Source organism: Molothrus ater, chromosome 6, assembly GCF_012460135.2.
Source record: "Molothrus ater isolate BHLD 08-10-18 breed brown headed cowbird chromosome 6, BPBGC_Mater_1.1, whole genome shotgun sequence".
Classification (NCBI taxonomy): domain Eukaryota; kingdom Metazoa; phylum Chordata; class Aves; order Passeriformes; family Icteridae; genus Molothrus; species Molothrus ater.
In genome coordinates, this window is record NC_050483.2 from 831,936 (window position 1) to 859,134 (window position 27,199).

A 27,199-nucleotide genomic window follows, 5' to 3' on the forward strand; every position below is an offset into this window, starting at 1 on the left:
ACATGATTCCTGGCATTTTAAATTCAGGTAGATTAGATTTAGACTTTTTCTAATGAATCTGCATCATTTTGTGTTCTGCTTGCTCCTGAAATAGCCTGGGGGAACCTGATAGACACAATTTATGTGTATCATTTAGAGGCATAAGGAAGCATCTGATTGATTTAGTCTTTCTTTTGTTAGCTCTTTCCTATCATTCTAATCATCATTTTACTGTAGCATTACACTGTTGAGGAAGGCATGGGTTTTCAAAGGCAGGATGCTTCCATATTTAGAAGTGGCGATGCTTAAAAGAAAATGGCTTGGAGGTCTTGACAGCAGATTCTCTGGTAGTTCTGGTAGAGCTCATATTGTAGTTTGCAAGGTAGAAAGATGCCTGGCATTTATTTCACCAACAGTACTTTAATGAATTGATTTTTTGTATTATTTCCTGAGTTCAGCAGAAGATGCTGTGGGGAGGATGCTTCTGTGCAGCACTGAGCTCTGCTGTGCACAGCTGTTGGTGTGAAGGCAGAGCTGGGTGCTGCTGCTGCAGCACATTTCCCGTGGCAAAGGGGAAAAGGGACTGATGGGAGCTGGCAGTGTTTGTTTCTGTGCTGCTGGGATGCTTGGAGTCTTCCACGTGACTTTTAGCCGCTTTTACACAGAGCAGGGCAAAGGAGACAGAAGCATTAAGGACCTGGCCCTGTAATTTTCCAATTGGAATCAATCAGTGTAAACAGTAAGGCAAATTCTCTTCTGCTATCAGTCAGTGCTCTTCTGTTGGCTTTAGTAAGGCTGTGCCCATTTGCAGTAGCTGAGAATTAAGCAGTTGCTCTCCTCCCAGCCTTTCTGATCACTTAACATCATTTTTGAAACATAAAAGTCCTGTTTTGGGTATGGGTTGTTGGCTTATGTGTTTAAATGGAAGGCTTGTCAGTTCTCATGTGACCAGCACTCTGAAGAAGATCCATGAGTGAGTTTAGGTAAAACTGTGGGGTTTTTTCCTTACTACTATCTGGATTTTCTCAGAACCTAGATAATTTTATCCCATTTGCATCAAACATGCAGGTAACTTTAGAATCCTGCATCTGTATTGTTTCTAGGGAAGCAAAATAAAATTACAAATGACAGTAATTGACATTACATGCTTTAATTGAATTTCCTCCTCTGTGAACCAAAACCTTTTACCCAAGTATTGCAGTGCTATTTCTGTATTTATTTGTTACATGGGTTAATGTGCTATGTGGCAGATCCAGTATTTATCCATTTTCACAAATTATGCTATCAGTGTCATGTTGCCTTTGAATTGTTTCCTGTATTGATGGCCAAAATGGCTTGAATAAGACTTTAGCCCTCCCTGGCTATATTTCTGTTTTTACAAAGCTGAAAATTGCAGGGTTGAGAATGAGCCCTTAGGAACAGTTTGGGAAACTCTAGGCCCAAAGCATCTTCCCAATGTGCTGGGTTTTCTCCCTGCCGTGACCTCTGCTAAGGGGAGGGAGAAGTGCACAGGCTTTTTGAAAGGTATTGTTATATTACAGGAATTAGAAATCAAGCCCTGCTTGAGTTTATGTTTGTGGCATGTGAAAATGAATTATGGAAAGGAGGAGTAGAAATTCCTCTACTGGGTCCCCAAGCTGTGTACTTCAGACCTGCTGAAGTTTTCTACTTCTTGCCATGTTATACCCTCTGAGGAAAGAGCTCTGCTTTAGCTAATTTGCAGCCTTCTTACCCTGCTGTAACCTCACCCACTACCTGGGCATGATATTTTGTCTGCTTCTGTTGGTATAAAAACTCAGCATAAAAGAAACAAATTTCATTTACTATTTTTTTGTAAAATAACTGCTTTTGTGCATGCAAAAAAAAATACTACTTTATGAACAGATGTAAATAAGCACTTATAAAATGAGTGATTGAATTGATGATGCAGGTAGCTGTGACTTTGGACTTCATGAATTTTCTTAATATATAATAATTTTCGGCATCCTTCTTGGCATTTCCAGTGAAGCATGTTTTCCTTTAGCTGTACTTGTGTCCCAAACAGGATTGCCATAATAAAGTATGTGGGACACTTATGATTCTATTGAGAAATTAAGAAAAGGAAAGCTTGGTAAAGAGCTGCCAGCTCAGTGTTGTCTGTAATTGAATGCTGTTATTCAGCAGTCCAGCAATGCAGGTTTTCAGTGCCAGAAGGCAGTGGGACTCCAGGAGTCTGAATAGGGAACCCCATTACTACTACCTGTGAGTGCAGCATGAAATAGAAACGTTGGCAGGGAAAGCTGCTTTTAGGAGTGACCCAAAACCTGCAGACCTGTGTGTATCAGAGACTCCTTAGAACTGGCAGAGAATGTGGTGCCAGAACAGACAAGAGCTCTGAGACTTCTTTTGCAAGGAATCACATCTGATATGAAACCTGGGGGAGGAATGTTGTGTAGTTCAGCTAAATAATCCTAAACAGTAAATACCACTCCATACTTGTGTTTTGGCACATGTATTTTAAATGGAGTTCCATTGGAAATTAGAAAGGTAACTACTTTCCATGACTTAGAAATGAGCCAGGGATGTGTCACTTCCCTCCTCCTGCTCCAAGTTGCAACAAGCACTTAGACATTTTATAGCTTCTGAAAAGTTTTAGTCTGTAGAAAACTTCATAGGAATTCGATTTTTAACCCAAGTAAGTAATTGCTTTAGATCCTATTTTCATTATTGTTCCCCTTTGGAAGAGCCCATAGACCATAAAACTAGTTTATTTCTTACCAGTAGTTTATTATTTTTTTGATGGCTCATACCTCTCCTTTCCTCTACTTTTTAGCTTTTTATATGCTTTTGCCTGTTTCAGGGCTTAGTCCTTGTTCCATGTGAGTGTTGCTAATTATTTCACTAGGGAAGTATTTGTGGAGAAAAGAAAACTGTGATCAGGATCTGAATTTGGTAATATTTGGTAATATCATACACGCATCTTAATTCAGACAACAGGATTAAAGTAACTCCTGTTGATCAGACTTTGTTTCACAACAACAAAAACGAAAAATAAAACAAAAAAATAAAACCAAAAGAAAAAAAAAGAGAAAGAGGAGAAAGAGAAAGAAGTTTCCCATCAAATGTTGCAGTGTCTATGCATAGACTTTTCCTGTGCTTTGAGGGGACCTGTGACTTTATTCAGTTACAAGGAGGAAAGGTAAAAGTTACCCAGAACAGAACAGACTGGGATTGCTAAAAATGTGTGTTTTGCACTTGCCCTTTGAGCACTTTGTTTAGTTGTATGACTGATAACAAAAGCACACAATCAAAACTGCATCCCAGCCTTCAGTACACAACTCACCAAGCTGCAAAAAGCAGATTTAGTTTCTTTTGCAGATGGTCTATGAGTCTCATGTGGCATCATATTAAATTATATAGGCAGTCAGTCGCTTGTTCTGAAGCGATGCTCTGAGCCAGGAGTTGTGATGTGCTTGGACCATTCTGGTGCAAAACAGCTCTAAAGCTAAACCAGCTCCTCTGAAGAGCAGCAGCACAGGGCCCTGCCAGGGGCTTCCAGCACCTCAAGGACTGCAGTTCCCCCTGGGATGCACTATGACGGTGGCCCAGCGACCCTACGATGGGCTGTGGAGCATTTTGCCCTAAAGGTAGGAGCCCAGACCGACTCATCTGGTTGTTTTGCTTTTCTGGTTATTGCTTTCTGACCCTGTATTTTTATAATGGTAGTTATTTTTGGTTTGCAATATTTTGAAGATAAGAATGAGGGTTTATTTCCTTCTTATTTCTGTCAGACTTTGTTTTTCCTGGGTAAAAGAAGAAGAAAATACAGCAGTCTGTTAATATTTAATGTTATTCTGTGAAAGTATTTCTGCAATATGAAATAGAATTAGCTGTATCATCCTGTGATGTTTCATAAGATTATGTATTTCAGTTAGCTTCAGTTTAGTACAAATGCAGTCTTTGGGTAACACTGGTTCCAGTGTAAAAATAGTGATTTTTATCAGCTGAATTTCCATTCAGGACAAGTTTTTATTTGTAGTCAAAAGCATGCTTGGGATAGCAATTTTCAAATGGACTATGTGTTATGCAGTCAGTAAGTTTTAATATTCATGCTTATTAAAATGAAAACCTCATGGTACTATGCACTTTCTAAGAGGAACGGTAACACAAACTCACAACATCAAAGCAGAAGGCTGCATATTATTTTGGGGAAACTCCAAATGTGTTGGTGCCATGGAGTAAAACCCATTTGAGGTTATTTACATCGATGATTGAGCTGCAGGTTTAGGTATGCCCACCTGCAAAGTGGGACAGGAAATACAGCCACAGGCACTGTTGCTGTGATTGTTCCTCATGGTGACATTGACACATTGGCAATGACAGCAACCCAGGAAATGCATTTAATAGGCAGAAGTTCACCCAGGGATGTTTCCCTTGTCTGACAGCTCTTGACAGGTGCCAGCAAGTGCTGCTCCGAAACTGCAGCGTGTTTGAGATCTCTAGAAAGAGACAGTGGCAGTGCAGGTGCAGGTCAGAGCTGGGGCTTTACCCTTACCATGCTGTCTTCACAGAAACACCAAAATCAGATGAACAGTTCAGTCAGGTGTTTGTTTTAGACAGGGCATTTGGAAGTTGGAGCAGCTGTTTGATTTTATAAGGAAATAAGCAAAATTAGGAATGCACAGAGGGTACCAGGCAGGGCCCATGAAGGCCAAGCTACAGGGCTGGATGAAAATCATTGCTGCTGGTTTTTATGGAAAAAGGGGTGTTTTCTTTGCCATGACAGGGGATTGGAAAGCAAAAGGTACAGGATTCCTGTCTGCTCTGTTTGGCTAATGTAACATTACAGATGAGCTTTTAAGGCTGTATTATAAGTGCTAGGCTTCCATTTTACAAGTTCAGTTTGTGTCCAGAAAGGAAACATGTAGATTAATTCCTTAAACTAGAATTGTGGTTTTTTCTATGCTGCAGAATGAGGATACTGCTGTTTTCTTCTGTTAAATGAATTAATTCTGATTAAGGGATTTGAAAACCTAGGCTGGAAAGTGTTTATTTATTTCCTGTGCAAATTGAGAACAAATTTTACTTTCCTAAGCCAAACACAATTTCTAGTTTGTGCTACCAAAGTCCTGTCTTGCATCATCATGTTACACTTTTGTGTAAATGTGTTTTAGGAGGATAGCACAGCCACACTATTGATCACACCACACTGTGATTTATGCCAGCTGACCAAAGTCCTCCCTCTAGCCAGGGATTTCCACAGACAGCCCTGGTATATCCCTTCCCATCCCTGAGCTAGCCCTTAGTGCTGTATGGCTGGGAGAAGCAGAGGGGCTCCACACATGTGACTGTGCAGCTTGGCAGTGCACACTCATGTGAGGTGAGGAACTTCCCCTTTTCTCAGGACAAAGCCTGAAGCTTCTTTGCTCTCAAATTCACATTAACCTCACATTGGCCATGAGAGCTCTGAAGGGCAGTTTTGTCTTCAGGATGCTAGAAGATACATTTCTTCCATTTTAAGGTTTCATTTGCAGCCTTTTACCAAATCCACCCCTTTTTCTTTTAGAATGTAGCTGGGTTTCTGTTGATCCAGCCAAAGCCACAGCCTGTTTTTGCCATGTTGAAGGCCTGTCTGTAGATCCCAATTCCCAAATTAGGTCCTGATTCTGTCCTTGACTATAAACTCCAATTCCCTGGGACATATTGCAGAGACTTTAAGAAACCATCTGTGTGTTAGGCACAAATATTAAACATAGCAAGAAACTGAAAATCTTTAAAGTCAAGGGGAAAAACAGAATTAGATGTTGCAAGTCAGTTCTGCTGCTGAATCTGAGAACCAGGGTTAGATACTCAGGATTGACAAAGAAGGTATCAAAAAGTGGACTGCAAACTACCAGTTCTGCAAATAAGTAATATATCTACATATTTGTATTCATTATTGTTTTAATTTCTTCAGGTGACTCTTATCCCATGTTTTTTGTGTTTGCTGCTTCTCCAGCCTTGGTGTCAACCCCAAACTTCATCCTGGTTGATTTTGATAGTAAAGAAAGATCTTGAAGCGTGAGAAGCTCTCATAAGATACTAACATGTTTTTGGGGTATTTTGGGTTTTTTCCTTCTGGGATGTAGAAATGCTTGGCCACTTTTTAAAAGTCTTTTAATCCTTTGTCACAGAGTGTTTCCTTGAAGATGGTGAGTTGCTTATCTCAAAACACAAGTAGTTCTAGTAACTGCAGGTTGAAAATGAGGACAGTGTGTGACACATAAACCAGTTTGTAGTCTGTGAGAAGGAGCTTTAACTTTCCAGTAAAAGTAGTAATTTTTTTCTTTCTTTCAAGAAAAAGCACTCATCTAGATTACTGAGATGCATTGGGTCTCTCTTAACTTTTTCTCCTTCAGGAACAAGGCTTATATACGCAAGAAGAAAAGAGCAAGAAATTCAGGAAATCCTCAGCTTGCTACTAGTGTGCCCTCACATTCCTGAGAACTATTTTTGGGTTTTCTCTTAGGAATAGCTAGAACTTGTTGAGCTGGGAAAGACTTCTTGGAACAGATCCTTGGTTTTGTCTTCTCTGCATGAGCGCTTCTTGTTGATGTTGGAATAGCTGCTCTTAGCTGGTTGGTGATTCACAAAATGAGGGCAAGTCAGCCCTGTAAAATCTGCTGCTACACTCCTCAATGTTTGAAAAAAATGTTGCAGCAGGCTGGTGAGCATGTAAGAAGAACAATTGCCTCCACTTGCACCAAAACGTCTGGCTGCCTCTCTTCTGGGTATTAATACCTGCAGATTTGTTGTAACTTGAGAAATATCAAAATGTCAGTGAGGAGGATACAAATGCTTTCCCTTCCTCTCTGTATGGCCCCAAGTGCTCTGTGTTGTTCTGAGATCCTTCAGTAAATCAGTTCAGAGATCTCTCAGTGAGTTGGAAATCTTAGCTGTCAGAGGATTTGTTTCCATAAAGTATTTTGCTGTCAAAGGATTTGCTTCAGTAGAGTATTTTGCATGTAGGGATACCACAGAGCAGCTAACAACCTGCATGTTTCTGTTGCACAAACACTCTACCAAAGCATCTCAGGCTCTTTGGAGTTTGTTTTGGGATCAGATTCCACACAGCACATTTTGATAAGAACTTGGAATGGTCTCAGCATTTCTCATATGCATGGTTTGTTCTTCAGTGGGAATAAGAACAAGCATCAATTGAACTCTTGTCTGTATTTGTTCCCAAAATTGCCTTTTGGGATTTTTCAGTAGGGTTTTAAACAGTCCTGTGGGGTGACAGGATTTTCAAAATGTCTGCAGATACTGCTTAGGTATTTTAAAAGATGTGTTGAGAGGATATGTAGAAGGAATGAATGGAATGATTGGCATCTGTGTTAGCTTGGCACTTCACTGCTTATTACCTCTTAGAAACTAGAGGGAAATTCTGAGAAAAAACCTTCATCCCAAATGAAATGAGAAAGCATGGAAGGCTTAGTGAAGCTGGCAAAAGAGAATCACATGTACTCTTTTGAAAAAGGACTGAGTTTTCTTCCTGATTTGTTGTTTTTTTACCTACCCAAACCAGACATCTGTCTGTCTGTGGAGGCTTTTTTTCCTGCCAATTCCAAAAAGAGAAAGGAACAGCAAACTAGTCACTGAGGTACTTGAGCGTGGCTTTGGACTTCAGAGAAAATTCAAGGCAAAAGGCATTTAATTTGTTTTGCATACATGAAAATCAAATAATAGCATTTCTCCTGTCCTTTATTGTGAACAGCATTACTCCTGTTCCTTTTGTGTGCATGCCATGTTTGGTTTAATGGAGAAATGAGAAAAGAAAATAGATTCTTTTTTGGAGACTGAGTACTAATGCAGAAACATTAAAGGCAGGCACATTGTTGTCAGCCAGTTTGCATATTTATTTACTTTTACAAATGGTTGGCTTGGAGTCAGCAGTTAATGGAATGAGAATGATGTTCCTGTACAGATCATTTCCTGAGAAACATTTTCAATTACAAACATATCTCTACTTTTCTTCCCTCATTTGTTATGTCTTGGAGAATAAATGGAGAGTAGCATTTACAACTTAAGGTTTATGTTCTGAAGACAATTTTAACAATGATCCCCACATAAAAAGGCCCTTTTGTAGTTGCAGACATATGTTTATGATGTTTTGTGCTGTGAATATCAAATTTCTGGTGGACGCTGTGTCACACTCTGCAAACTTGTAAACATCTATAAATCCATTGGATCATTTTAGTACCATGTGTAATGCAGATTTATTGTCTTTTGTGTGGATTTCTTTTGTTTCAGGGCTAAAGTTGAGCTGCCAGAATCCATGTTTAATGAATTATGTATTAGAGAAAATTAGGCAGTACTATTTTAGATTAATATTTTCTTTTCCCTTTGTGGACATATTGGATGCACATGCACAGGTATTAGAAATTAACATTTTGGATAGATGGCCCAGAAAGCAATTATGTAAGTTTTCTTGACTAAATAGTATAATTCTATAAAAGCCTGAACTATGACTTTTTGAAAATGTTTTTGTTTTCTTTTTTTCTCTCATTCTCTAGCTGTCTTAAGTAATTTTGGTCAGTTCTCTCATTTACCAGTACAAATCCAGAATTACCCCACCAGAATTATATCAGAGGGAACAGGAGTCATGCTGAGCCAGTGAGCTGGTATAAATCAGCACAAATCCACTGAGATCTCTGTGGATACAGTCATTTACACTCAAGTCTGCATTACAGACTATCAAAGCAGTAGAAGAACTAAAGCTGCTGTTGTGCACGAGTGGTTACAAAAGCAAACCATCGGGGTCATGGGCATTTACCAGAAATTTGCACCCAATAAAGGGAATGTGAAACCCAAACCCGATTCATCTAAATTTGGCTCAGCTATAATTGAGTGTTTGTCTTATACAAGAGCAGTAAAGACATTTCGTGCTGAAAATCAGCATTTTTCTAAACTGGGTGTAATTTCTGGCTACATATCTAAATGTATGTAGCATAGGCATGTATGTTTGAATGTGGGCATACATACAAATATCCAGGGTTATTCTGGCAATATGATGTCTGCAGCTAGCCTTCCAAATGGTGCTTGTTCCAGGAAAAAATAGCTTAAGATAGAGACATGACATGTAAAGCTGCTGCCTACTGTAGCAGTTTAAAATATCAGGGAGATTTTGACTTTTTTACAGAAAGCTTAAAGTCTTGGAGTCGTGTGAATGTCAGCAAATCTCAGCTTCCACTGAAAGAAAAAACAAACAAAAAAACAAACAAAAAAAACCCCCAAAAACAAAACAAAAAACCAAAAAACCAAAAAAAATCAACACCCAAACCAAAACAAAAAAACCCCAACCCAATGTATGTGAAACCTTAAAAATGCTGAGAAGCTTGAATGGAAAACCCTTATGCTAGAGAAAGATAGGCAATTGAAGACCTGCAGAAATGTTATGTATGTATATATGTCTGTAGTTGTATATGCATCTATCTAAACCTCCTGGATTTGAAAGATTGAGGTTAGAAGCAGTGTGTTATTGTACTCCTCCAAAATGATGGTTTGGTTCTAGTTAATTGGTTAATTGCACAATTTCAGGATTCATCCATTCCTGTCATAGCACTTCTGTAATTTTAATTTTTTAAGTACAGAACCAGTTACATGGGGAAGACATGGCTGCAGCACTCAGAGGAGAGGCTGTTTTACTCTGCATCTTGCTGTATTTGTTTCATGATTCTTCTGATGGATATAAAATACATCTAAACCACAGAGAGTGCACTTGGTGATGTGGCATTGCTGAGCTCAGTTAAATAATGAGATGTGTTTCATTCAAATCAGAATGACTCTAAGCCCTGAATACTAAATAGGGCAGCAAAAAGCCTTCAAGCACACAAAATAAATGAGTAAAAAACCCAAATGAAACTGTCTAATAAATACAATGTGGAGCAACAGGCTGCATGTACTGGAGGAATTAAGGCAATTTGAAGCGTATGGGCAGTGCTGCATCTCAGATCTCAGATGTGCAGCTCCAAGGGCAGCTGGATGCACACATCAGAGGGCAGGCTCTGGCTCAGAGCACACATTTGATAGCACAGGTTTATGACCTCGTAATCCTAGAGCATCTAAAACAGTAAGGATTCCATCCAGCTTAAAATAGCTGCTGTAGTTGCTGTTGATACAGGCTTGAGGGCTCCCCAGCTCTGGGGCCAAGTTTGGTGCTGGCATGATGGGAGGAAGTCTGTTGACAGCTGATAGCAGTGGAGTTGCACTTGATTACATCACAAGAAATTTGGCACGTGGAGCTGAATCAGAAGTCTGAGCAGAAATGTCCATTCCTCATCCAGAGTTAAAACTGGGACTTCCACATTGCCAATGCTCAGAGATTTGTCTGGCCCAGATGCAGCTGTTGCTTTTCAGGGTCTTGCTTTAAAAGTGCATTCCCCCAGTTCCATTCAGCATGGTGACTGAAAAAAAAGGAGGACTGGATTTTGCTGTCATGCCCAAAGGGATGAAGTCCCTAATCTTCCATTGCCAGCATGGTGAGCTGATGACCTGGGCTGGATCTGGGTCACAGCAGAGGGTGAGCCCACAAAGAGGCCTGAGCTCTAATTGCTGGGCTTGTGCAGTGGCCAAGCACTCCCTGTGTCCAGCACACAGCCCTGGGTGCTGTCCTTCACAGCTCCCAGTGCACTGCTCTGGCAGCCTGTGTGGTAGAGCTGAGCTGCTGCAGCTACATCCCATCCCCTCCTCCCTTCCTGGTGCCTTACACTGTAAGGCTTGGAGTGCAGCTCTTACCGATGCTCCAAAGCCACTCCTCAAAGTATCTCAAGAAATTAGATTATGTTGTGTTAATTTCTGCTGCTGCAAAAAATTGTCCCAATACTACGTTCTTTCTTTTTATTAAAATACTAAGTTGCTGGAGTGATTTCCATGAAAATTAATTTAAACAAATTAATGAGAAGCAGCTGAAAAATGGACTCCTCTACTGAAACTGTGGTATGCAAACTCTTAACCTCAATCACATATTTGTGGTTGCTCTATAAACACCTAAGTGTATAGCAGTGATTTGTCATAGTATTTTTTTGATGGAAAGTCTTAGAAAGTGAGGGTATACTACATAATACATTTTCTCTTAGTTTAATACAGCTTGTTATAATGCATGTGCTTACCTGCTCCATTTAGTAGCATTACTAATCTGCAGTTAAATCTCTGCTTTTTAGTAGTGGGAAGGAAATGAAAAAGATGCTCTCAGGCTCAGGGTTTCTCCGTCATGTTTTCTGCTTGTGGGGGACAGGAGGGCAGGAGTCCCTTTATTAGGGGACTAATACCAGCCTGGGGCATGGGTTGTGCCCTGCAGAAAGCAGAGGTGAGGAGGAGCTGTGCTCTCAAAAAACTGGATCCATCTGGGATCTTTGGATCATCTGGAGGTGTGGTGGGTAGGTTCTGCAAATGGCTCTGGCAGGTGTGCAAAATGTCTGTGCTTACAGCTGTGTACAGAAAGCAGAGCTTGGCCCCTGCTGGGCAGTAAATATAATATTTGCATTCTAGAACATGTCAGTGTTTTAGTTCCCCATGTATATTTCTTATTGTCTTATTTGTATTTTATGTTCACTTTTCACTCAAAGATATGGCAGGGGTTTGTCTGCTTTCTCTTATTTTCTCTGAGAATATGATGGAGGTCATGTTATTAAAGATAGAATGTTGTGCATGTTAGAGGACAGGTATGGCAAGGTTCAGTGGCCCTTGTAAAGAATTCCTTACATAACTTTCCACCTTGAAAGGTCCACTCAGTCTCCTTGGAAAATTGTCTGCAAGCTCTGCCAGCGGACTGCTCCCTGGAGAGAGGAACCAAAAGCTTTCACTACTGTCCTTCACTTGGAAAATGAGCTGACTGCTTTCTCCAGTGTGTCTCACCCAAGCAGAGCCTCCAGCCCTTTGGGACAGGAGAGCTCAGTGGAGGCAGTTGGCTTGAAGAGATTTTATTTACTATGCTCCCCCTTGGGACTGATGTGAAAAAATCCCACGTTTTCTGCCCACGAAGCTTTGTGTGTAGTCCTCCATGAGCTAAACATTTCAGAGCAGAAAGACCTCCACAGGGAAGTTTTCTACCCGCTGACATTTGCCCATAACCATTTTGAACCAAAAAAAAAAAAAAAAAAATCAAAGAGGTTAATGAAACCAAGAAACCAACAGTGATTTTCTCCAAGGAGTGCTAGCAGTTTCAACAATTGCCATTACTTAATGTGCCAGCAGTTCCCGAGATTGTACATGCTAGACCAACTTCATCCTTGCTATAACTCCTCAGAACTCAGTGGAGTTACATCAGGGATTAATTTGATCCATTGCTTTCAGCCATCAGTTTTAGAGAATATACAACAATCGAGGGAACTGTTTTTGTCAGCATCAGTTTATGACTCTAGAGCTGCTCAGTATTTGTCTGTTACAGATACATAAGCAGGGTGAGTGTATGGAGTGAAGTTATGGGTTCAGTGTTGAAGGCAGTGGATGTTTCAGAGTTATTTTTGTACCATTAAAAGTAATAAACATTCTGGCAAATGTTTGTTTGTTATTGCTTTGTTATTGCTGTGAGTCTTACATAGATGCTTGAATACAGCTACACAGATCCTTGAAGCATGCACAGAAACATTTCATATGGCAGACCACAAAACATTTCATGGAACATAGAAAATATTTGTAAATTTCTAAGCCTGTTATCACACCAACTGACCGATGATCACAGTGTTCATGTGAATTTAGCTAGACTTAATGCACCAAGGAAGTAAAGCTGACTTATGAGGTTGCCATGAGGGCAGAGACAAAACAGAAGACCTTTAGAGTAGTTCTCTGTTTTCTTAGAAACCGAATTGTCTCTGTGATTTTCAGAATAAACTGAGGAAAGCATCAGCTGGTAAATCTGAATTGTTGGATAGTGAATCTTGCATCTGCACATCAGTCAGATATTTCAGTACATGTCAGAAGCTGTGGACAACTGCCTGAATCTTTAGGCCATATGTAAGATTGTTGGATTAAGTTATTTAAGTGTAAACTCTGATTGGAACAGATGAGCTAACAACCAGTTCTGGTTGGAAATTGAGTGGTCAAAGCAACATTACTGCCTGGTCATGGCTAAGACAGTGAGCTCCTTTCCTGGTTTGGTAGATCAGCTTTGCACTGATTGTTCACAAAGCAAGGTAGAAACTCGTGCGATCCCTGCTCTGGTTCCCTCCCTGCTCAGTGCTGGGAGCTCTTCCACAGCACAGGATGGTGTGTTGGCTTGTTGGGATTCCTTGCTCTCTCTTAGGGAGGCATGTTTGGGCACTGAAGGGAGGGTTTTGTCTTTGCAACCTATTAAAGTTTGGGTCACCCAGAGGAATGAACGAAGTTGCTCTGGCCTGTACTGGGTACACAACAGGTGACAGACTTCCCTTTACACCACTTCTCTGGGTCTTTCTGGTCTTTTCTTCTCAAGAACATTGATTTTTGCAGAATTTGGGGACTTTGGCTGAGTAAGACCTTGTCCATATTTAGTGACAACATCTCCAAACGGTGGGATCTTGGATTACTTCTGCATTTCTATGTCCAAGTTCTTTTACAACCTGCATCGACTGCACACTAAGGCAACCCTTTTCTGAGGGTTCATCATCCTACACTGTGTCTTGCTGCTGTGATTTCTGCTGAGGAAAGGCCAAGAACACAGGCCAGAAGCATCCTGCAGCCTACTCCAGCTGGACAGTGCAGACCCATCAGCATCCTGGGCAGCAGAATATGCTGTGTGCTGCACCTTCAGTCTGGGATGGTTCCTCAGCCTGGTGACTCCTGGGTTGCTGGGTGCACAGCCACACCAGCTCTTCCCAAGGAGCTAAACTTGAAGCATCTCTGGAGCCACGGTGACATACTGAGAGCAATAACCATCTCCCTCAGCTGAAATGATTCATTAGTGTTAAAATGTCAGAACCATTAACATGCAAGCGAGCCTTTTAAAAATTTGAGGACAATGGACCATGTCCTGGAAAAGATTTGAGGTAATCGTGTTAGTTCCAGCACCACTATCCATGAAAAATGTACTCATACAAGTAAAGATTTGTTGGCTGGGCCTCCCATTTTTGTTAGCTTTACTTTATTGCTGTAATTACACCCAGTGGCTTATCTAATAGAGTCATGTTCTTATAAAGAAATTAAGACAATTAATGCTACTTTTAGTGAGAGTGAAATAGTAAGTAAAATTAAATTGAAATTTGACCAAGCTTTTCTTTTTTTATTTCCTAGTGTCTGAATTACAGGAAGAAGGAATAAATGCCATTAACTTACCTCTCAGTCCCATTCCATTCGAACTAGACCCCGAGGACACTATGCTAGGTAATTCACAAAAATTTTACATCTCAACTCGAAAACTTGCTGTAAAATGAAGTGTTGTGCCTGGGAGGATAGTTTCTAATGTTTTTCTTTTAAACCTTCCAGAGGAAAATGAAGTCCGAACGATGGTGGATCCAAATTCAAGAAATGATCCAAAATTGCAAGAACTAATGAAGGTAATGAAAGCTTGTAAACCCTGTCAGGAAGTGGAACTATTTTTTCATGCCACCCCTGCCTCTTTCACTTGAGCACTTGGAAGCACTAGTTAGATATTAATTAGTTGGAACCACATGGTGCATACATCCCAGTGAAATGGGGAGGTCATTGTGGCAGTATCTTTCTCTAGATGTGGCACAGGGAGACTTTAAAATTTCTATTAAAATCCTGAGGCCAGAGTCTCAGTCCCATCCCATCCCCAGTTGAAGATCATGCTGATCTTTCCTTGTCTTTATGATTCTTGGAGTTAGAATTTTGCAGGATGCTTCGTTAAAATCAACTTCAGCACCTTTAACACAGTAAGATGTTAAAATGCTACTGAAAGCAAGGGAAAGGTTTCAGTCCAGAAGATACTGCATCAATTAGTGTTTGTCTAGACCTTGTGGTGCATTGGCACAGCCACCTCAGGTGAGTCCTTCCTGAGTCTTTCCTGTTTGCTTCTGAAGGTATGTCAGACTGTATTTTGAGCCACTGCAGCTTTGGTATTCTTTCTGCTAAGAAAAATGACATGTGGTTTAAATTGCAAATGAATAGTGTATAATACTGCCAAATTTGTGTTTCCCACATAGGTATTAATTGACTGGATTAATGATGTGTTGGTAGGAGAGAGGATTATTGTGAAAGACTTGGCTGAAGACCTGTATGATGGACAAGTATTGCAGAAATTATTTGGTAAGAAAAAATACACGTGCACAGTGTTAAAGCACTTTGTCAAGAAGTGGATCTCTTGTTCCTGCCCAGGAGCCTCAGTATCATCTTACATTTATGCCACTAAGTGATATAAAAATAGCATTGTGTTATGAGACCCCTGAGCCTTGGGCTGTATGTGCAGCCCTCATGGCTGCAGTGCAATGTGTGGTGCTCTGCAGCTGCTGAGAACAGCACAAAGCCTACCTGGGGTGCTGCAGAGGGAGGGCTCTTGTCTTGGCAGCAGTATTCACTCCAATTAAATTTATAACCTGCATATGGGCTGCACAAACTTTGCCATGTTACAAGTGGAAAGTAAGTTTGAAGGCAAGGGCAGTCTCAGTGCCATGGTGGATGTTTTTAATCTCTGCTCCTTCCATGCTATAGTTTCTTCATTGCAAGGTTCCTCTGGAAAGTTGGAATTTCTTTCTGGTTTGATGTCTGGCTTTTAACATGACTGAGGTAATGGTGCCCAGTGGACTGCAATCTGAGCTTCAGCTGAGAAACAGATAGAGAAAAGAAACTGCTAATGCACAGTTGGCATGTGCTTTTTACACTGTTGGCTTGAAAGCCATTTTCTTAGTTATTACAGCTCATAAAGTCTCCAGTAAATTTCTTTCCAGTATCCTAAATGAATCTTGAAACATCATGTGAGCACTTCTAATAAAGACTTCACAGACTATTCCCTTCTATGAATGGTTAAGCTGTTGAATATATTGTGATGGACTGGATGTGCCCAGACTGAGCAATTGGATTGTCATGGGCAGATCTCCAGTGACTTCACCCAAAATTCAAAAAATGTGTATCAGGTGCAGCCTGACTCTAAATATACATACACTGATCTATCATTTATTGATTTCAGAGGAATCTTTTCCATTACCCTTAATTCCTAATTGTGGATCAGGTCTCTGCTTACTAAATCTTCAGTCTTGTGGTGAGACTATGCACAAACTGATTTCTGAGGAGGTGCAAGAAACCTATGGAGATAGCAGCTCTTAGGCAGGATTAGGAGATAGCAGCTCTTAGGCCAGATTAGGAGATAGCAGTTTTTAGGCAGGATTAGGAGATAGCAGTTTTTAAGCAGGATTAGGAGATAGCAGTCTCTTAGGCTGGTGGTTTAGGCTCACTCACTTTGGAAAGATACTCAGTTGGCTTTGATGGGAACAAGATCAGCTCCTACCAAATAAGATAAATCTTAACAAAATACTCTTTTGTAGAAGTAGATTGATAAGTGACCAAGCATTTTGTTTCTGGTGTTGTCACCAGGGAGCTGCTGTATTTTCTTTGCTTATTCTTTAAGAGTTAACAATAAGCCACGTATGTATATACATAGCAACTGTACTAATTGTAACAAACCAATTCATAAAGTATTTTAAAATATTCTGCAAATTTTGAGTGCAGAAAATGGCTGTGGTTTCATGGAGAGAAATTTGCCTGAGGTTTTAATTGTTTTCATGAAAACTTGTTTGCCTTTCTTTGATGCATCCTCTGCCTCTATGAATACAGAATCACTTCAGTTTTATCCCTTCTAGGCCAAGTAAAACTTTTATCTCCTGCATCTGAGGTAGAAGCTGGGAGGCTGAGACTGGTGAAATAAAGTTGGTGTCTGTTTCCTAGGTTTGATGGTACAAACCACTTGCAGGCAGAATGACCTTCACGCAGAAGGAATAGAAGTAAAGGGCCTTATCTCCAGGTCTGGTGCTCCCTAAAAGGAGTTGCAGCACATGTTTCTTAGCCAGTGGTGTGGCATAGAGCAATACTTGGCCTTCTCCTTGTCAGTGTGCAACTAAAGGCAAAATGTGAAGTTATCTTTAGGAGCTCAGAAGTGTAGAGGAAAAGTGGCTCTGGAAAAAAACTTAGATACAAAATTAGGAAGTCTGATGTCTCCTGAACGTTCCTCTGGGTGTATAGAATGTCTTTGTGTTCTTCATGGAGCTGACAATTTTTTTTCCTCCATTCTTTCTTCTATCACTTCAGAGAAGCTTGAAAGTGAGAAGCTGAATGTTGCAGAAGTTACTCAGTCTGAAATTGCTCAGAAACAGAAGCTACAGACAGTGCTTGAAAAGATCAATGAAACCCTTAAACTCCCTCCAAGAAGCATTAAGTGGAATGTTGACTGTAAGTTTTGTGTTTGCTGTACTGTTCTCATTTGTTGACAGCTGGGAGGTCGTAGGTGCCATCTGCAGTTCTGAAATATCCAATGGCAAAGGAGGGCTGAAACCTGGGATTTATGGCAGGAACTGCTCTGAAGGGGACTTCCAGATGTGCCAATCTGTCCTCTTTACTGGTGCTCAGCCTTCTGTTCCAGTTAGGTGTCTTCTCAGAGTCTGTCCAAGTGTGGTGGCTTTGCTCTGAAGTGCGTGTGCATACCAGCTTAAGTTTTGTATTGCTAAATTGATTTGTTGAAACAGGCAAATACCTGCAGAAATGCAGTAGATGGACATAAGGACAATTAGGTCCCAGAACTCTGTGTGAAATTTGTGACGTAGATATGAGTAATATTCCTGATCATTTCAAGCAAAGTCTGAACCACTAGTTTTGGTTACAAAACTCTAATCAAGACTATTTCTGTGCCTTTCCTGGTCTATTGTATTAAAAATGAACATAGCAGTATCTAATAGAAACGTCTTCAGTGGCCCAACACGAGACACTTCAGTGGATGTGTATTCCAGAAAGCAGGTTATCAGCTTTAGAAAATTAGGCCTCTTAATCTGTTTTAAGTTTGGTTTTCAGAATCATTTCATGCTGGTGAATACCTTGACCAGTACATCGCATTTTCCCTGTCTCCCGTACCTGTCTTGTGCTGAACAATTTTGTATCCTGTTCCATTCACAACAAATTAGTTAGAAGGAGAGAAATATCTCAAGGGAGGAAGAGTGAGCATTTGGCCATTTGTCTTTCCCCTGTCTGTGGTCCTGCTGAACTTTTTCTCCCCTTCTTTTTTCAACCTGCCCCGAGTTTTCTTTCCATTCTCTATTATGCAGCTGGAGGCGGGGTGTTTGGAGTGGCCTGACAATTTAACTCCTAGTTTTAATTTAATGTTTTACATGTGTTTTAGAGCTAGAATAGAGATAGAGAGCAGCAGCTGTGTCCAGCTGTAGCACACACTGGTGGTAGGCAGACAGACATCTTTGTAGTGTTCTGCTAAAGGACCTCATCCCTGACCACGGGCACTCCAGCAGCATTTGCCAGCAATGCCACATTTTATATCAATGTTTATCTGCATGGCATAGCTGAGACTTGCACTGTAAGATTATGAAGAAGGGTATTTTAGCGAATCTGATCGTGTTTCAGCAGTGCAGTAAGGTAGTACTTAATGATTAGTTCGAGTACAAAAAATCTAAGTGCACAGCAGTGTCAAAGATCTTTTAGCAATACTACTTTGGGGAATGCAAAAACAAAATAGAAGAAGAAGAAGAAAGGCAATAATAAGGATTGGAAATTATCCACATGCATGCCAACGGTTTGATGCTTGATCAAGGATTTCCTACAGTTTGGCTTTTGATGTCTTGTAAGTTGTGTTAGTGTTAACTACCCATATATGAAACCTGCTGCAAAAGAGCTTCAATAACAGAACTAGAACAACTTCATGAGGAATGTTTGAGTCATTGAGTTTAATAAGTTATTGCTTAAGGCTTGTGCCAAAACAGGCTCATTTATCATCCTGCAGACATTGTGACACTTAAAAATGAATAAGTGCATGTTATTTGTGCAAAAATATCTTTCTGATAGTCCATAAATCCTTATTGAAGTAAAGGGAATAAAAGAGAGGCAAGGAGAATGCAGAGACAGCACTTAAACTGTTTACATAAAATCTGGCTTTTGGATTAGTTTTAGATTTCCATCTCCACGAGCCTGTGGCACTCAGACACGTTGCAAAGAGTAGTGCATTGGTGCTGATGGGGTGCCTTAAAGGTGCCCCCTGGCTCCAGATGGCCAGAGGAAAAGAGTCCCATAATGCCTGTATCCTAAGCAGAAATAAAAATCTGTGCCCTAGTTACTTTGCAGTTTGTAACTTTGTGCTTTTAATGTCTATTTCAGCTGTTCATGCTAAAAGTCTCGTAGCCATACTTCATCTTCTAGTTGCATTATCTCAGTATTTTCGAGCACCAATCCGACTCCCTGACCATGTGTCCATCCAGGTGGTTGTTGTGCAGGTAAGAGGGGCCTTAAGCAGCTCTTGGTAGTGTTGTGAAGTTGACTGAGGGGTTTCTTGAAAAATGCACCTGGAGTTTCTGGCTGGGCGGGCACGTGTGTGTCTCCTTGTCTGACAAGGAGCACACGTGCATCTTCCCTGCTGCCCGTGCTTCAAGCAGGAAAAGGCATGAGAAGAGAAAAATCTTCTTTCCCAGATTGAGCTGTGGCTCACAATGTCTTACTTTGACTGTGAAGTGGCCAGACTGTGACAGTAAAAATATATGAAACATTATTATTGTTGGAATGTGTTTATCACCCAGAATGATCACTTGAATTATTATTTTCCCCATTTTTTGACGCTCCTCTCACTTGTGTAGAGATTCAAATATTCTTGGCACTGAATGATGAATTGTCACTGTTTATTACATTCACATTTATATTAGGTGACTAACTTCTTTTTCAGCTCTGTGCATGCTAATTTAGTCTGATTACAGTGTTGGTTTTCTCAAAAGCATGCAAAAAAATCCCCATCAACTAAATCTTTTGTCAGTCTCCCTATTGGAGCCTCATCCATTCAAATTCATGTTTTTCTGTTCATCATTTTTCTTTCAGCTGAACTTGAGCTTTCTTTATCTTATTTGTCCTCTTCCCATTTAATCTGCTTTTCTTTCTCTCAATTAAATTTGCCTTCATTTCTCACACTGCAACTGTCTTTATTTATCTTTTATTTATCTTCAGGGTAACATCTTTTAACTGATGTTACCCTGAAGTAACTGGGTGAAAGAGCTATTGCTCAAGTTTTGTATGGCTGAAAATCTGCACGACAGATCTGAGAAAGTAAACATTCCCTCTTGTAGAATTCAAATAGGACAAGTTTTGTAACTTAGGGAGAAATCTGAAGGAGAGTCTCTGGTAAATGTGTCACTAGTGTCTGGTAGTGACTCATTGACTCAGATTCTGCTTCATGGGTTTCTCTACAGATGATGAAGGAGAATCCCTGGGAATCTGCACATACGTGTCTAAGGCTTTGAAGAAACCTAATTCCTTTGGCTATTATAAATGTATTATTTATATTGGTTTATCTCGAAGTTCCACCAAAACCAACTGGAGTACAGTGAGTAGGGCATCTTTATGATGAAAAACTACATGAGAAAAATAACACAATCCTTAAAGAAAGAATCAGAACCTCTGCTGTCATTCCATACCTCCAGACAAAATTCCAGTTGAAATCAGTGGGCATAATTATCCTCTTGTTAAACAGTCTAATGTAGTTCAAGAGCAAATCCACTGAAGTCAGTACAGATAAACCAATTTAAAACAATAAGTAGTGGGAGAATCTGGCTCACTCTTAGTTACACAGCTGCAGCTCAGGCGCCAGTGGTTTGCAGTGGAAGCAGTTCCACCAGAATAATATCCAAGTCATGTTGAAGGAGATTTTGTCCTGCAGACCCTGACCTTGGTGAAAGCCAGTGAACTCCAGAGCTCTGCTGATTCCTATTAACAGAGGGTGGGGGCCAGTATATTTACTGTTATTGTAATTACTGTAATTGTTTGAGACATTTCTCATTTTTTTTAATGGTGGGTGAAGGTTTTATTTTTATTTTTTAAATCTGTCTTTCACATCCTGTGGGACTGATTCTATATCATGCATCATGTACTCTTTGAACTCACAAAAGTTTTAATCAACCATCAGCAGATCCTAATGGCTGATTTAGTGGTCAGGCTTGTACACCTCATGTTCTGAACACTCATGCATTCTGTAAAGTAAAATCAAGTCTTGGGAAGCTTAACAGACTATGCAGTAGCTGTTTTGAAATTCTGCTGTGCATGGTTTAATAAAGAGAACAGGAGTGACAGAAATAAAGGAACAAAGTAGTTTTATGAAGTCTTTTAAGAAAGACTCCCTTAATTCATTTCATGATTTTGTTAGGCATAGAAACACATAAAACGTGAGGGTTGCTGTGTTGGCTGGATGTAGTTTATTGAAATAGAAAAAGCATATTTGTGAAACAAAAAATGTGCTCATGTCTAACAGGTAATCAGCCTAGTTCTTATGAAAGCTTATTTCCTTTGGCTCTTTTGTACAAAAGCTGTTAGCAATGAGAGTGATATGAAATCTGGGTTTAAGCTGATTGAGGAAAAAATGTGATAGGTGGACCTTTTGTAGCTACTCTATTATTTTCTTTTCCTGCCATAACAGTAGAATAAATAACTTTGAACAAAGCCCAGGCTTTGTTTGATCATATCTACTGAAATGACTGAGAGCTTTTTTGGAGAGCTGGGTCTTGTCATCATTTTGCCTCTTCTTAAAAATTATGTATTTCTACCATCCACGGATGGTTAGATGACAGATTGTTTGTGTCCAAGAGATGGAAATCTGAGAGTGTAAGAATGCATTGGCAGAGCAGCCAGAATGGCTTCAGCATGTCCTGGGACAGCAGTTCTGGGGTGCAAGAACTACTCTTAGGAAGAGCTAGGGAATTATTGAGATGAGATGAGTGTGTAAATCACAGCCTTAATCAGAGATCCTTGGTACCACTACCTGGGAAGGTCTGAAAGGGTTTGGAGCAGCACTGCCTCCAGGTTCCAGTGAAGTCTTCTCTGGACCCCTGACAAATGTATTTGTTCCTTCAAGCTCCAGAATAATTCTGCATTTCACTTTGGTGGGGCAATTATAAAACATGGTCCTCCAGGTGAAATGAGTTGTAACAAGACATAGGCAAAAAGCCATCCAAATAATGGCAAGATTTTCAGACTGGGGCTTTGTGGGGGAAATTAAGCAGCTGGCCCTCAGTTACATAAAAATGCTGACACAAAAGGAGATAAGAAGAGATCTTTTCTATTTCCAGATGTACTACCCCAGCTTCAGATTTTTTTTTTTTGTCCTAGGGAGTTGCCAATTTTAAATGGTAAGTGATTAGGAATATCTTCAGGGCCTTCTGAAGCCTTTCAGCTGTGAGGGAAGAAAATGGCAAGCCTGTTCATTAAGGTCTTCTGTTATCGCTGGAATGCATCTCCAGCTTTTCTTTTTGATGGGGAATTTTAATTCATGCCTCTTTTCTCAGGGACTTTCAAATAATTGATTTTTATAGTTTGCTGTTTCAATTTTAGCCACTGTTGCCTTTAAGGAACATGCTGGATAGTCTTTCAGTCCTCAGCAGCACCTCTCTGTGTTCTCAGGAATATTGTGTCCTTCTCTGTCTAGTATAAGACAAACCTCACAATAGGTGATGTCAGTGTTGGGGTCAATTTTGAGTGAAGAGTTTTTAAAGAGCAAGAGATTATGAGAAGCAGCCTTCGGAGAAGGTGCTTAGACCAGTGTTTTAAGGTCCATTCCATTGGGAATTCACCAGTCTTTTTACAAATCAAAAGTATAGGAAAATCTGTCTTGACATGTGCTGGTCAAATGAGTGTCCAGGGGATGCACCTTGCATTTGGGCAGTGTGGAAATCCCATCAGTGTTAGTGGTCAGATGCCAGACATAAAACAAGGGCTTGGGATCATTTTGGTTTGGGGTTTTTTGTTGTTATTGTCAACAAAAAGATAAGGGTGCAGATTTTTTTATTTTAATATATTATCTGCATTTTATCAGAAAAGGAGATATTTTTGATATCAGTGCTGGAGTATATTTCAGGCAGTTTTTGTGTGCTTGCAGAGAGAAGGTGTAGAGCATTAGAAACCTTCTTCTGTTCCCATATTCCCAGTCTGATCACTGAAAACTACAGATGACATTGCTGTGCTGCTCAGCCCCTGTGGGAGATGAGAGCAGCAGGGTTCTTGCTGCATAAGGCATCAATGGCATGTTAGAGTCATCATGAGGAAGAAATAAAAGTTTCCTTTCACCCTGCAGCAAAGGGGAAAATAAACAAAAATACCAAACAGAGTGGAATTCCAAGTTGTGCTAGCATGAACTAGATTGTGACTTGGAGTTTCAGTTAGTACTGGAGACAGCACTCACTGCTGTCTGCACGAGCTGGGAGGTGAGGCAGCGCTAAATTATGTCATTCTTCTTCAGACTTTGATAGGCAATGCCTCTGCAGCTGGTCTGTGCCCCCTCTTCCACAGTGTAACACCCTGGACTCCCCTCTGTCTTTTAAGTGCTCCAAGGTCCTCTCTGAATGCATTTTTCACCATGTGCAAGATATTTAGAAACTGGACTTTCAGAAATATCATGGAAACCCCCTGAAACTGTCATCTAGCTGCAAGGACAGTTCACATTACTCCAAATGCCAGTCTGGAGTGACCCAGAGGGCCGTGTTCAGCTTTTCTTGAGAAATAAATATATTTCTTGATGTATTTTAGTAATACAGTGTAGAAGGAAAAATATATCAAGAAATGTATTTTAGTAATGAAGGAATAGACAAGCCTGGCTCAGTCCTCAGCACATCACACACTGAGGACTGCCTCAGGCAGGGATGTGCTGTCTTCTCCAAGGAAGGGAAAAGCAGCAGCCCCAGTTCAGATGCCATGAAGGACTTTTCTAAAAGGTTATTCTCCTTTTCGCTTTTCCACATTGAAGATGAGTATAGGACCAGCATAAATCTATTTTTCTCATTTCCTTGCATGACAGGGAGTGAAGAATCATGAGGAATTGCCTGATGTCTAGACTTGAAATGGAGTTGTCAGCATTTGCCTGACTTTTCTCTGTGTACTGCAAATTTTTGGTAATACCAGCGAACAGGATTGACAGAGAGAACACAAAGAGAGGCAAAACATATGTGTGGTATTTACAGCAGCCCCAGATGAGTGTGATCAGCAAACTGAAACAGTGTCAAACTCTTCAAGTGCTGCATTTTGCAGCTGATTCAAGCAGCAGTGATTGGAGTTGGCTTCTGCCACGTTGGGCACAGCCTCTGGGCAAAGGCTCCTCAGCACCAGCTCCCATCTGAGGAACATCAGAGTCACTGCTGGACCAGGATGGCAGTGTGGATGGAAGCTCCATTTTGGTTTCTGTCAGAAGCCAATAGAGCTGTTTGTCAGCAGAGAAAGGAAACACTGAGGCAAAAAAACAAACAGTACAAACAGGGCGAAAAGAACAAATAGCCTGGGAGCAAGATTTTTGCAAAAGAGAAGCATGGGCACCATCTGCCAAGCTGTTCATTGAAATACAGGGCTTAATTCAGCTCACCTAGACCTATCTCCACTAAAATACTTACATATGTGTTAGAGTGTTTCAAATGTCTTGCTGAATTGGGGCCTTTAAAAAAAAAGTGAATTAAGAACAATGGAGAAAGGAAAATAAATACTTCCTTCTACAGGTGGAGTTTCAGGTTTCTTGTTAATGTATAAAAGAGTTCTCTGAAATACTTGCAAGGTAAAATAATATATTACTGAAAATTTGTGTAAGAAAAGGTCTTATTCTGCAGGTTTCTTATCTAATTATGTTTGTGGATCACAAATTTTTACTGTACTCTAAGCATTAAACTTTAGTGAGAAAAATGTCGCTTTTTTCCTTTTTGCAGAAACGAGAAGGAATCCTCCAGTCTCGACAAATCCAAGAGGAAATAACTGGTAACACTGAGTATGTCAACACCACATTTGCCAGCAGTTCAGTAATTGAACACAGATGTGTCTCAGAAATTCAAACATTTGCTGATATTTAGCTTTCAGTATTGGGGTTCCAGGGAAGATGATGCATCAGCCAGTGACTGTATTTTAGCCTTTTCAAGAGCTGCAAACAAGCATCTAAAAATACAAAAGGGGGAGGAAATAGAGAGGTGGGGAACTAAAAGCAGGACTTTAGGTGTGTAAAATGATGGTAGTAAGCCTTGTATGTGCCATCTCACTGAACATTTCATACTTTCATAAAGCTATTCCAAATCCAAAGGGAACAGTAGTAGAATATCCAGGTTTCTAGTTGAATGGAGAGAAGCTGCACTACTGACTTATTAATGATCTGTATGAATTTATGTGTGATAGTTATATGAAGGATCAACTGGAGCAAAATCCTGCAGTTCTTCAGAACCCAGCCCAAGCCTTGTTTGGGCTGGATTTCTATTGTGGTTGGTGTGGTAGATGCATCTTTGAAGCTGAGGGAAAAGTTTTCTCAAAGTCAACGTGGAAAAGCCTTCTTTAGTCAGGCAGGGTGTGCTGATTTGGTTCAAAGTAGGGAATATGGGATCTGGCCTCCTGTGAGACTTTGGTGGAGACAAGAGATATTATACTGATAGACTCCAGACTAACCCTGGAGTAACTTGGTGAAGTTATTCCCAAAATTCTCCTAAATCCATGGATCTACTCCATTAGTCAGCAAGCTGAAGACCTTACCATGTATGCTGGGTTTTGTTGCAGCACAATATCTGCAGGTGATGTAACTGTTTTGTTCTTTTCCATTTTTTTCCCACAGGGCATTATCAGGAAGGCATGGTAAGTTCATTTGATTATTGTCTCTTTTCTTGAGGCAGCCACAGGGTACATGAGTTCTGCAGTGGGTGGTCACTTTGATCAAGTGGCAAGAAAGGAGAGGATTTCAAGTTGCCCTGGCAAATATGCACCACAGGCTGTTGTGGCAGTTAACACAAGAGGAAAAAAACCCATTAGAATCACTCTGACCATCTTTAAAACACATTTCATTGCTTTCCAGCACATATTAATTTGCATATGCTTTGTGGTTCAACCTCCAGAACATTACTGCAGTGGTATTGATGGTCCTGAGTTCCTAGCAATGTGAAATGGTGTCTTATCATGAGCCAGCTGGTGAATGTTGACATTCCACATCCATTACCTACTTACGGTTTAAAGATGTGGAGTCATTTTTCAGCAGTTCCTGTGCCTCGTGTGTCTCACTGCCAGGATTGAGGCTGGCCAATAGAAAACACTCCCCTGAGTCTTGCTTGGTGTAAGGCCTGCCTTCCACAAATGCCTTTGGATCTACTCTAGCTTTTGGGTTTTTTCTTAAATTGAGGAATATGAATGTTTGTTGAGTCATTTGCTGTTATTTAGGTGGCTGTTGAAACACAAATTGCTCAGAAAAGGCTCTGGTGCCTTTTTATATATTTTTCTCTTTTCTTCAGAAGGCTGCAGTAGCACTCCAGTCATGCTACCTTATGTTGGCTGTCCTAAATTGCCTCTGAGAATGGCCAAAAACATCTGTACAAAGGATTGTATTGTAGATGTTTAATCATAAACCTGCTTGAGATGCTTAATAATGCAGTCAGTGGCCCTTGGGGAAAATCTTCCTCTGTAGATACAGTGACTAATGTAACTCATGTTCTTCTGCAGAAAATGATTTGGTTACTTGGCTGTCTCTATCTGGCTGTTCAAGATCTCACGCATAAAAATGCTGTTCTTAGCTCATTTTTGAGAAACAGGGTCTTTAGGTGACCCAAATCCTACCTGAAAATGATGGTTTTTTGTGAATAATAGAGAATAAGTTACTGGCAGCTTGCAGCAAGAGAGAAGTATGCAAACTACTTGGTACTTGGAATTCAGAGACAATATTGAACCATTTTGCTGACTGTGTTGTTCTCAAATGAATGTGTGTCTCAGGAAATGTTTATTCTGCACTGGAACAACTGCTGCTCAGTATATTAATGTCCCTGAATGTTTTTCAGAAAGAGATGCATTCGACACTTTATTTGACCATGCCCCAGACAAGCTCAATGTAGTGAAAAAGGTTGGAAGGTTTTTTATTTTTGAAATACCTAATCTGTTCATGTGCATGCTTGTGTGTATCAGATGGTGTGGATGTGGTGTGTGTGGATATAATGTATGACTGGCATGCTTTGCATACATTAAATACAATTAAGCTTTATGCTTAAATACACAAAGTAATGATTATAATCTTAGTTTTTATTTAATGTTTAGCAGCATGAACTTAACTTTGGAACATGGAACAACATATAGTTATCAAAGTTTCCATCAGGAAAGT

General features: G+C 40.3%; 1 protein-coding gene across 2 annotated transcripts in view; it reads left to right on the plus strand.

Moving 5' to 3' along the window:
* The window catches only part of PARVA (parvin alpha), a 63,799-nt gene that overhangs the window by 25,677 nt on the left and 10,923 nt on the right, over positions 1-27,199 (plus strand). For both annotated transcript variants that reach the window (XM_036384150.2, XM_036384151.2), the window contains exons 2-9: positions 14,203-14,292; positions 14,395-14,465; positions 15,075-15,177; positions 17,170-17,310; positions 19,234-19,349; positions 24,792-24,850; positions 25,676-25,695; positions 26,883-26,944. In XM_036384150.2, coding sequence (XP_036240043.1) covers positions 14,203-14,292; positions 14,395-14,465; positions 15,075-15,177; positions 17,170-17,310; positions 19,234-19,349; positions 24,792-24,850; positions 25,676-25,695; positions 26,883-26,944 — 662 coding nt within the window. The remainder of the gene's footprint in view (positions 1-14,202; positions 14,293-14,394; positions 14,466-15,074; positions 15,178-17,169; positions 17,311-19,233; positions 19,350-24,791; positions 24,851-25,675; positions 25,696-26,882; positions 26,945-27,199) is intronic.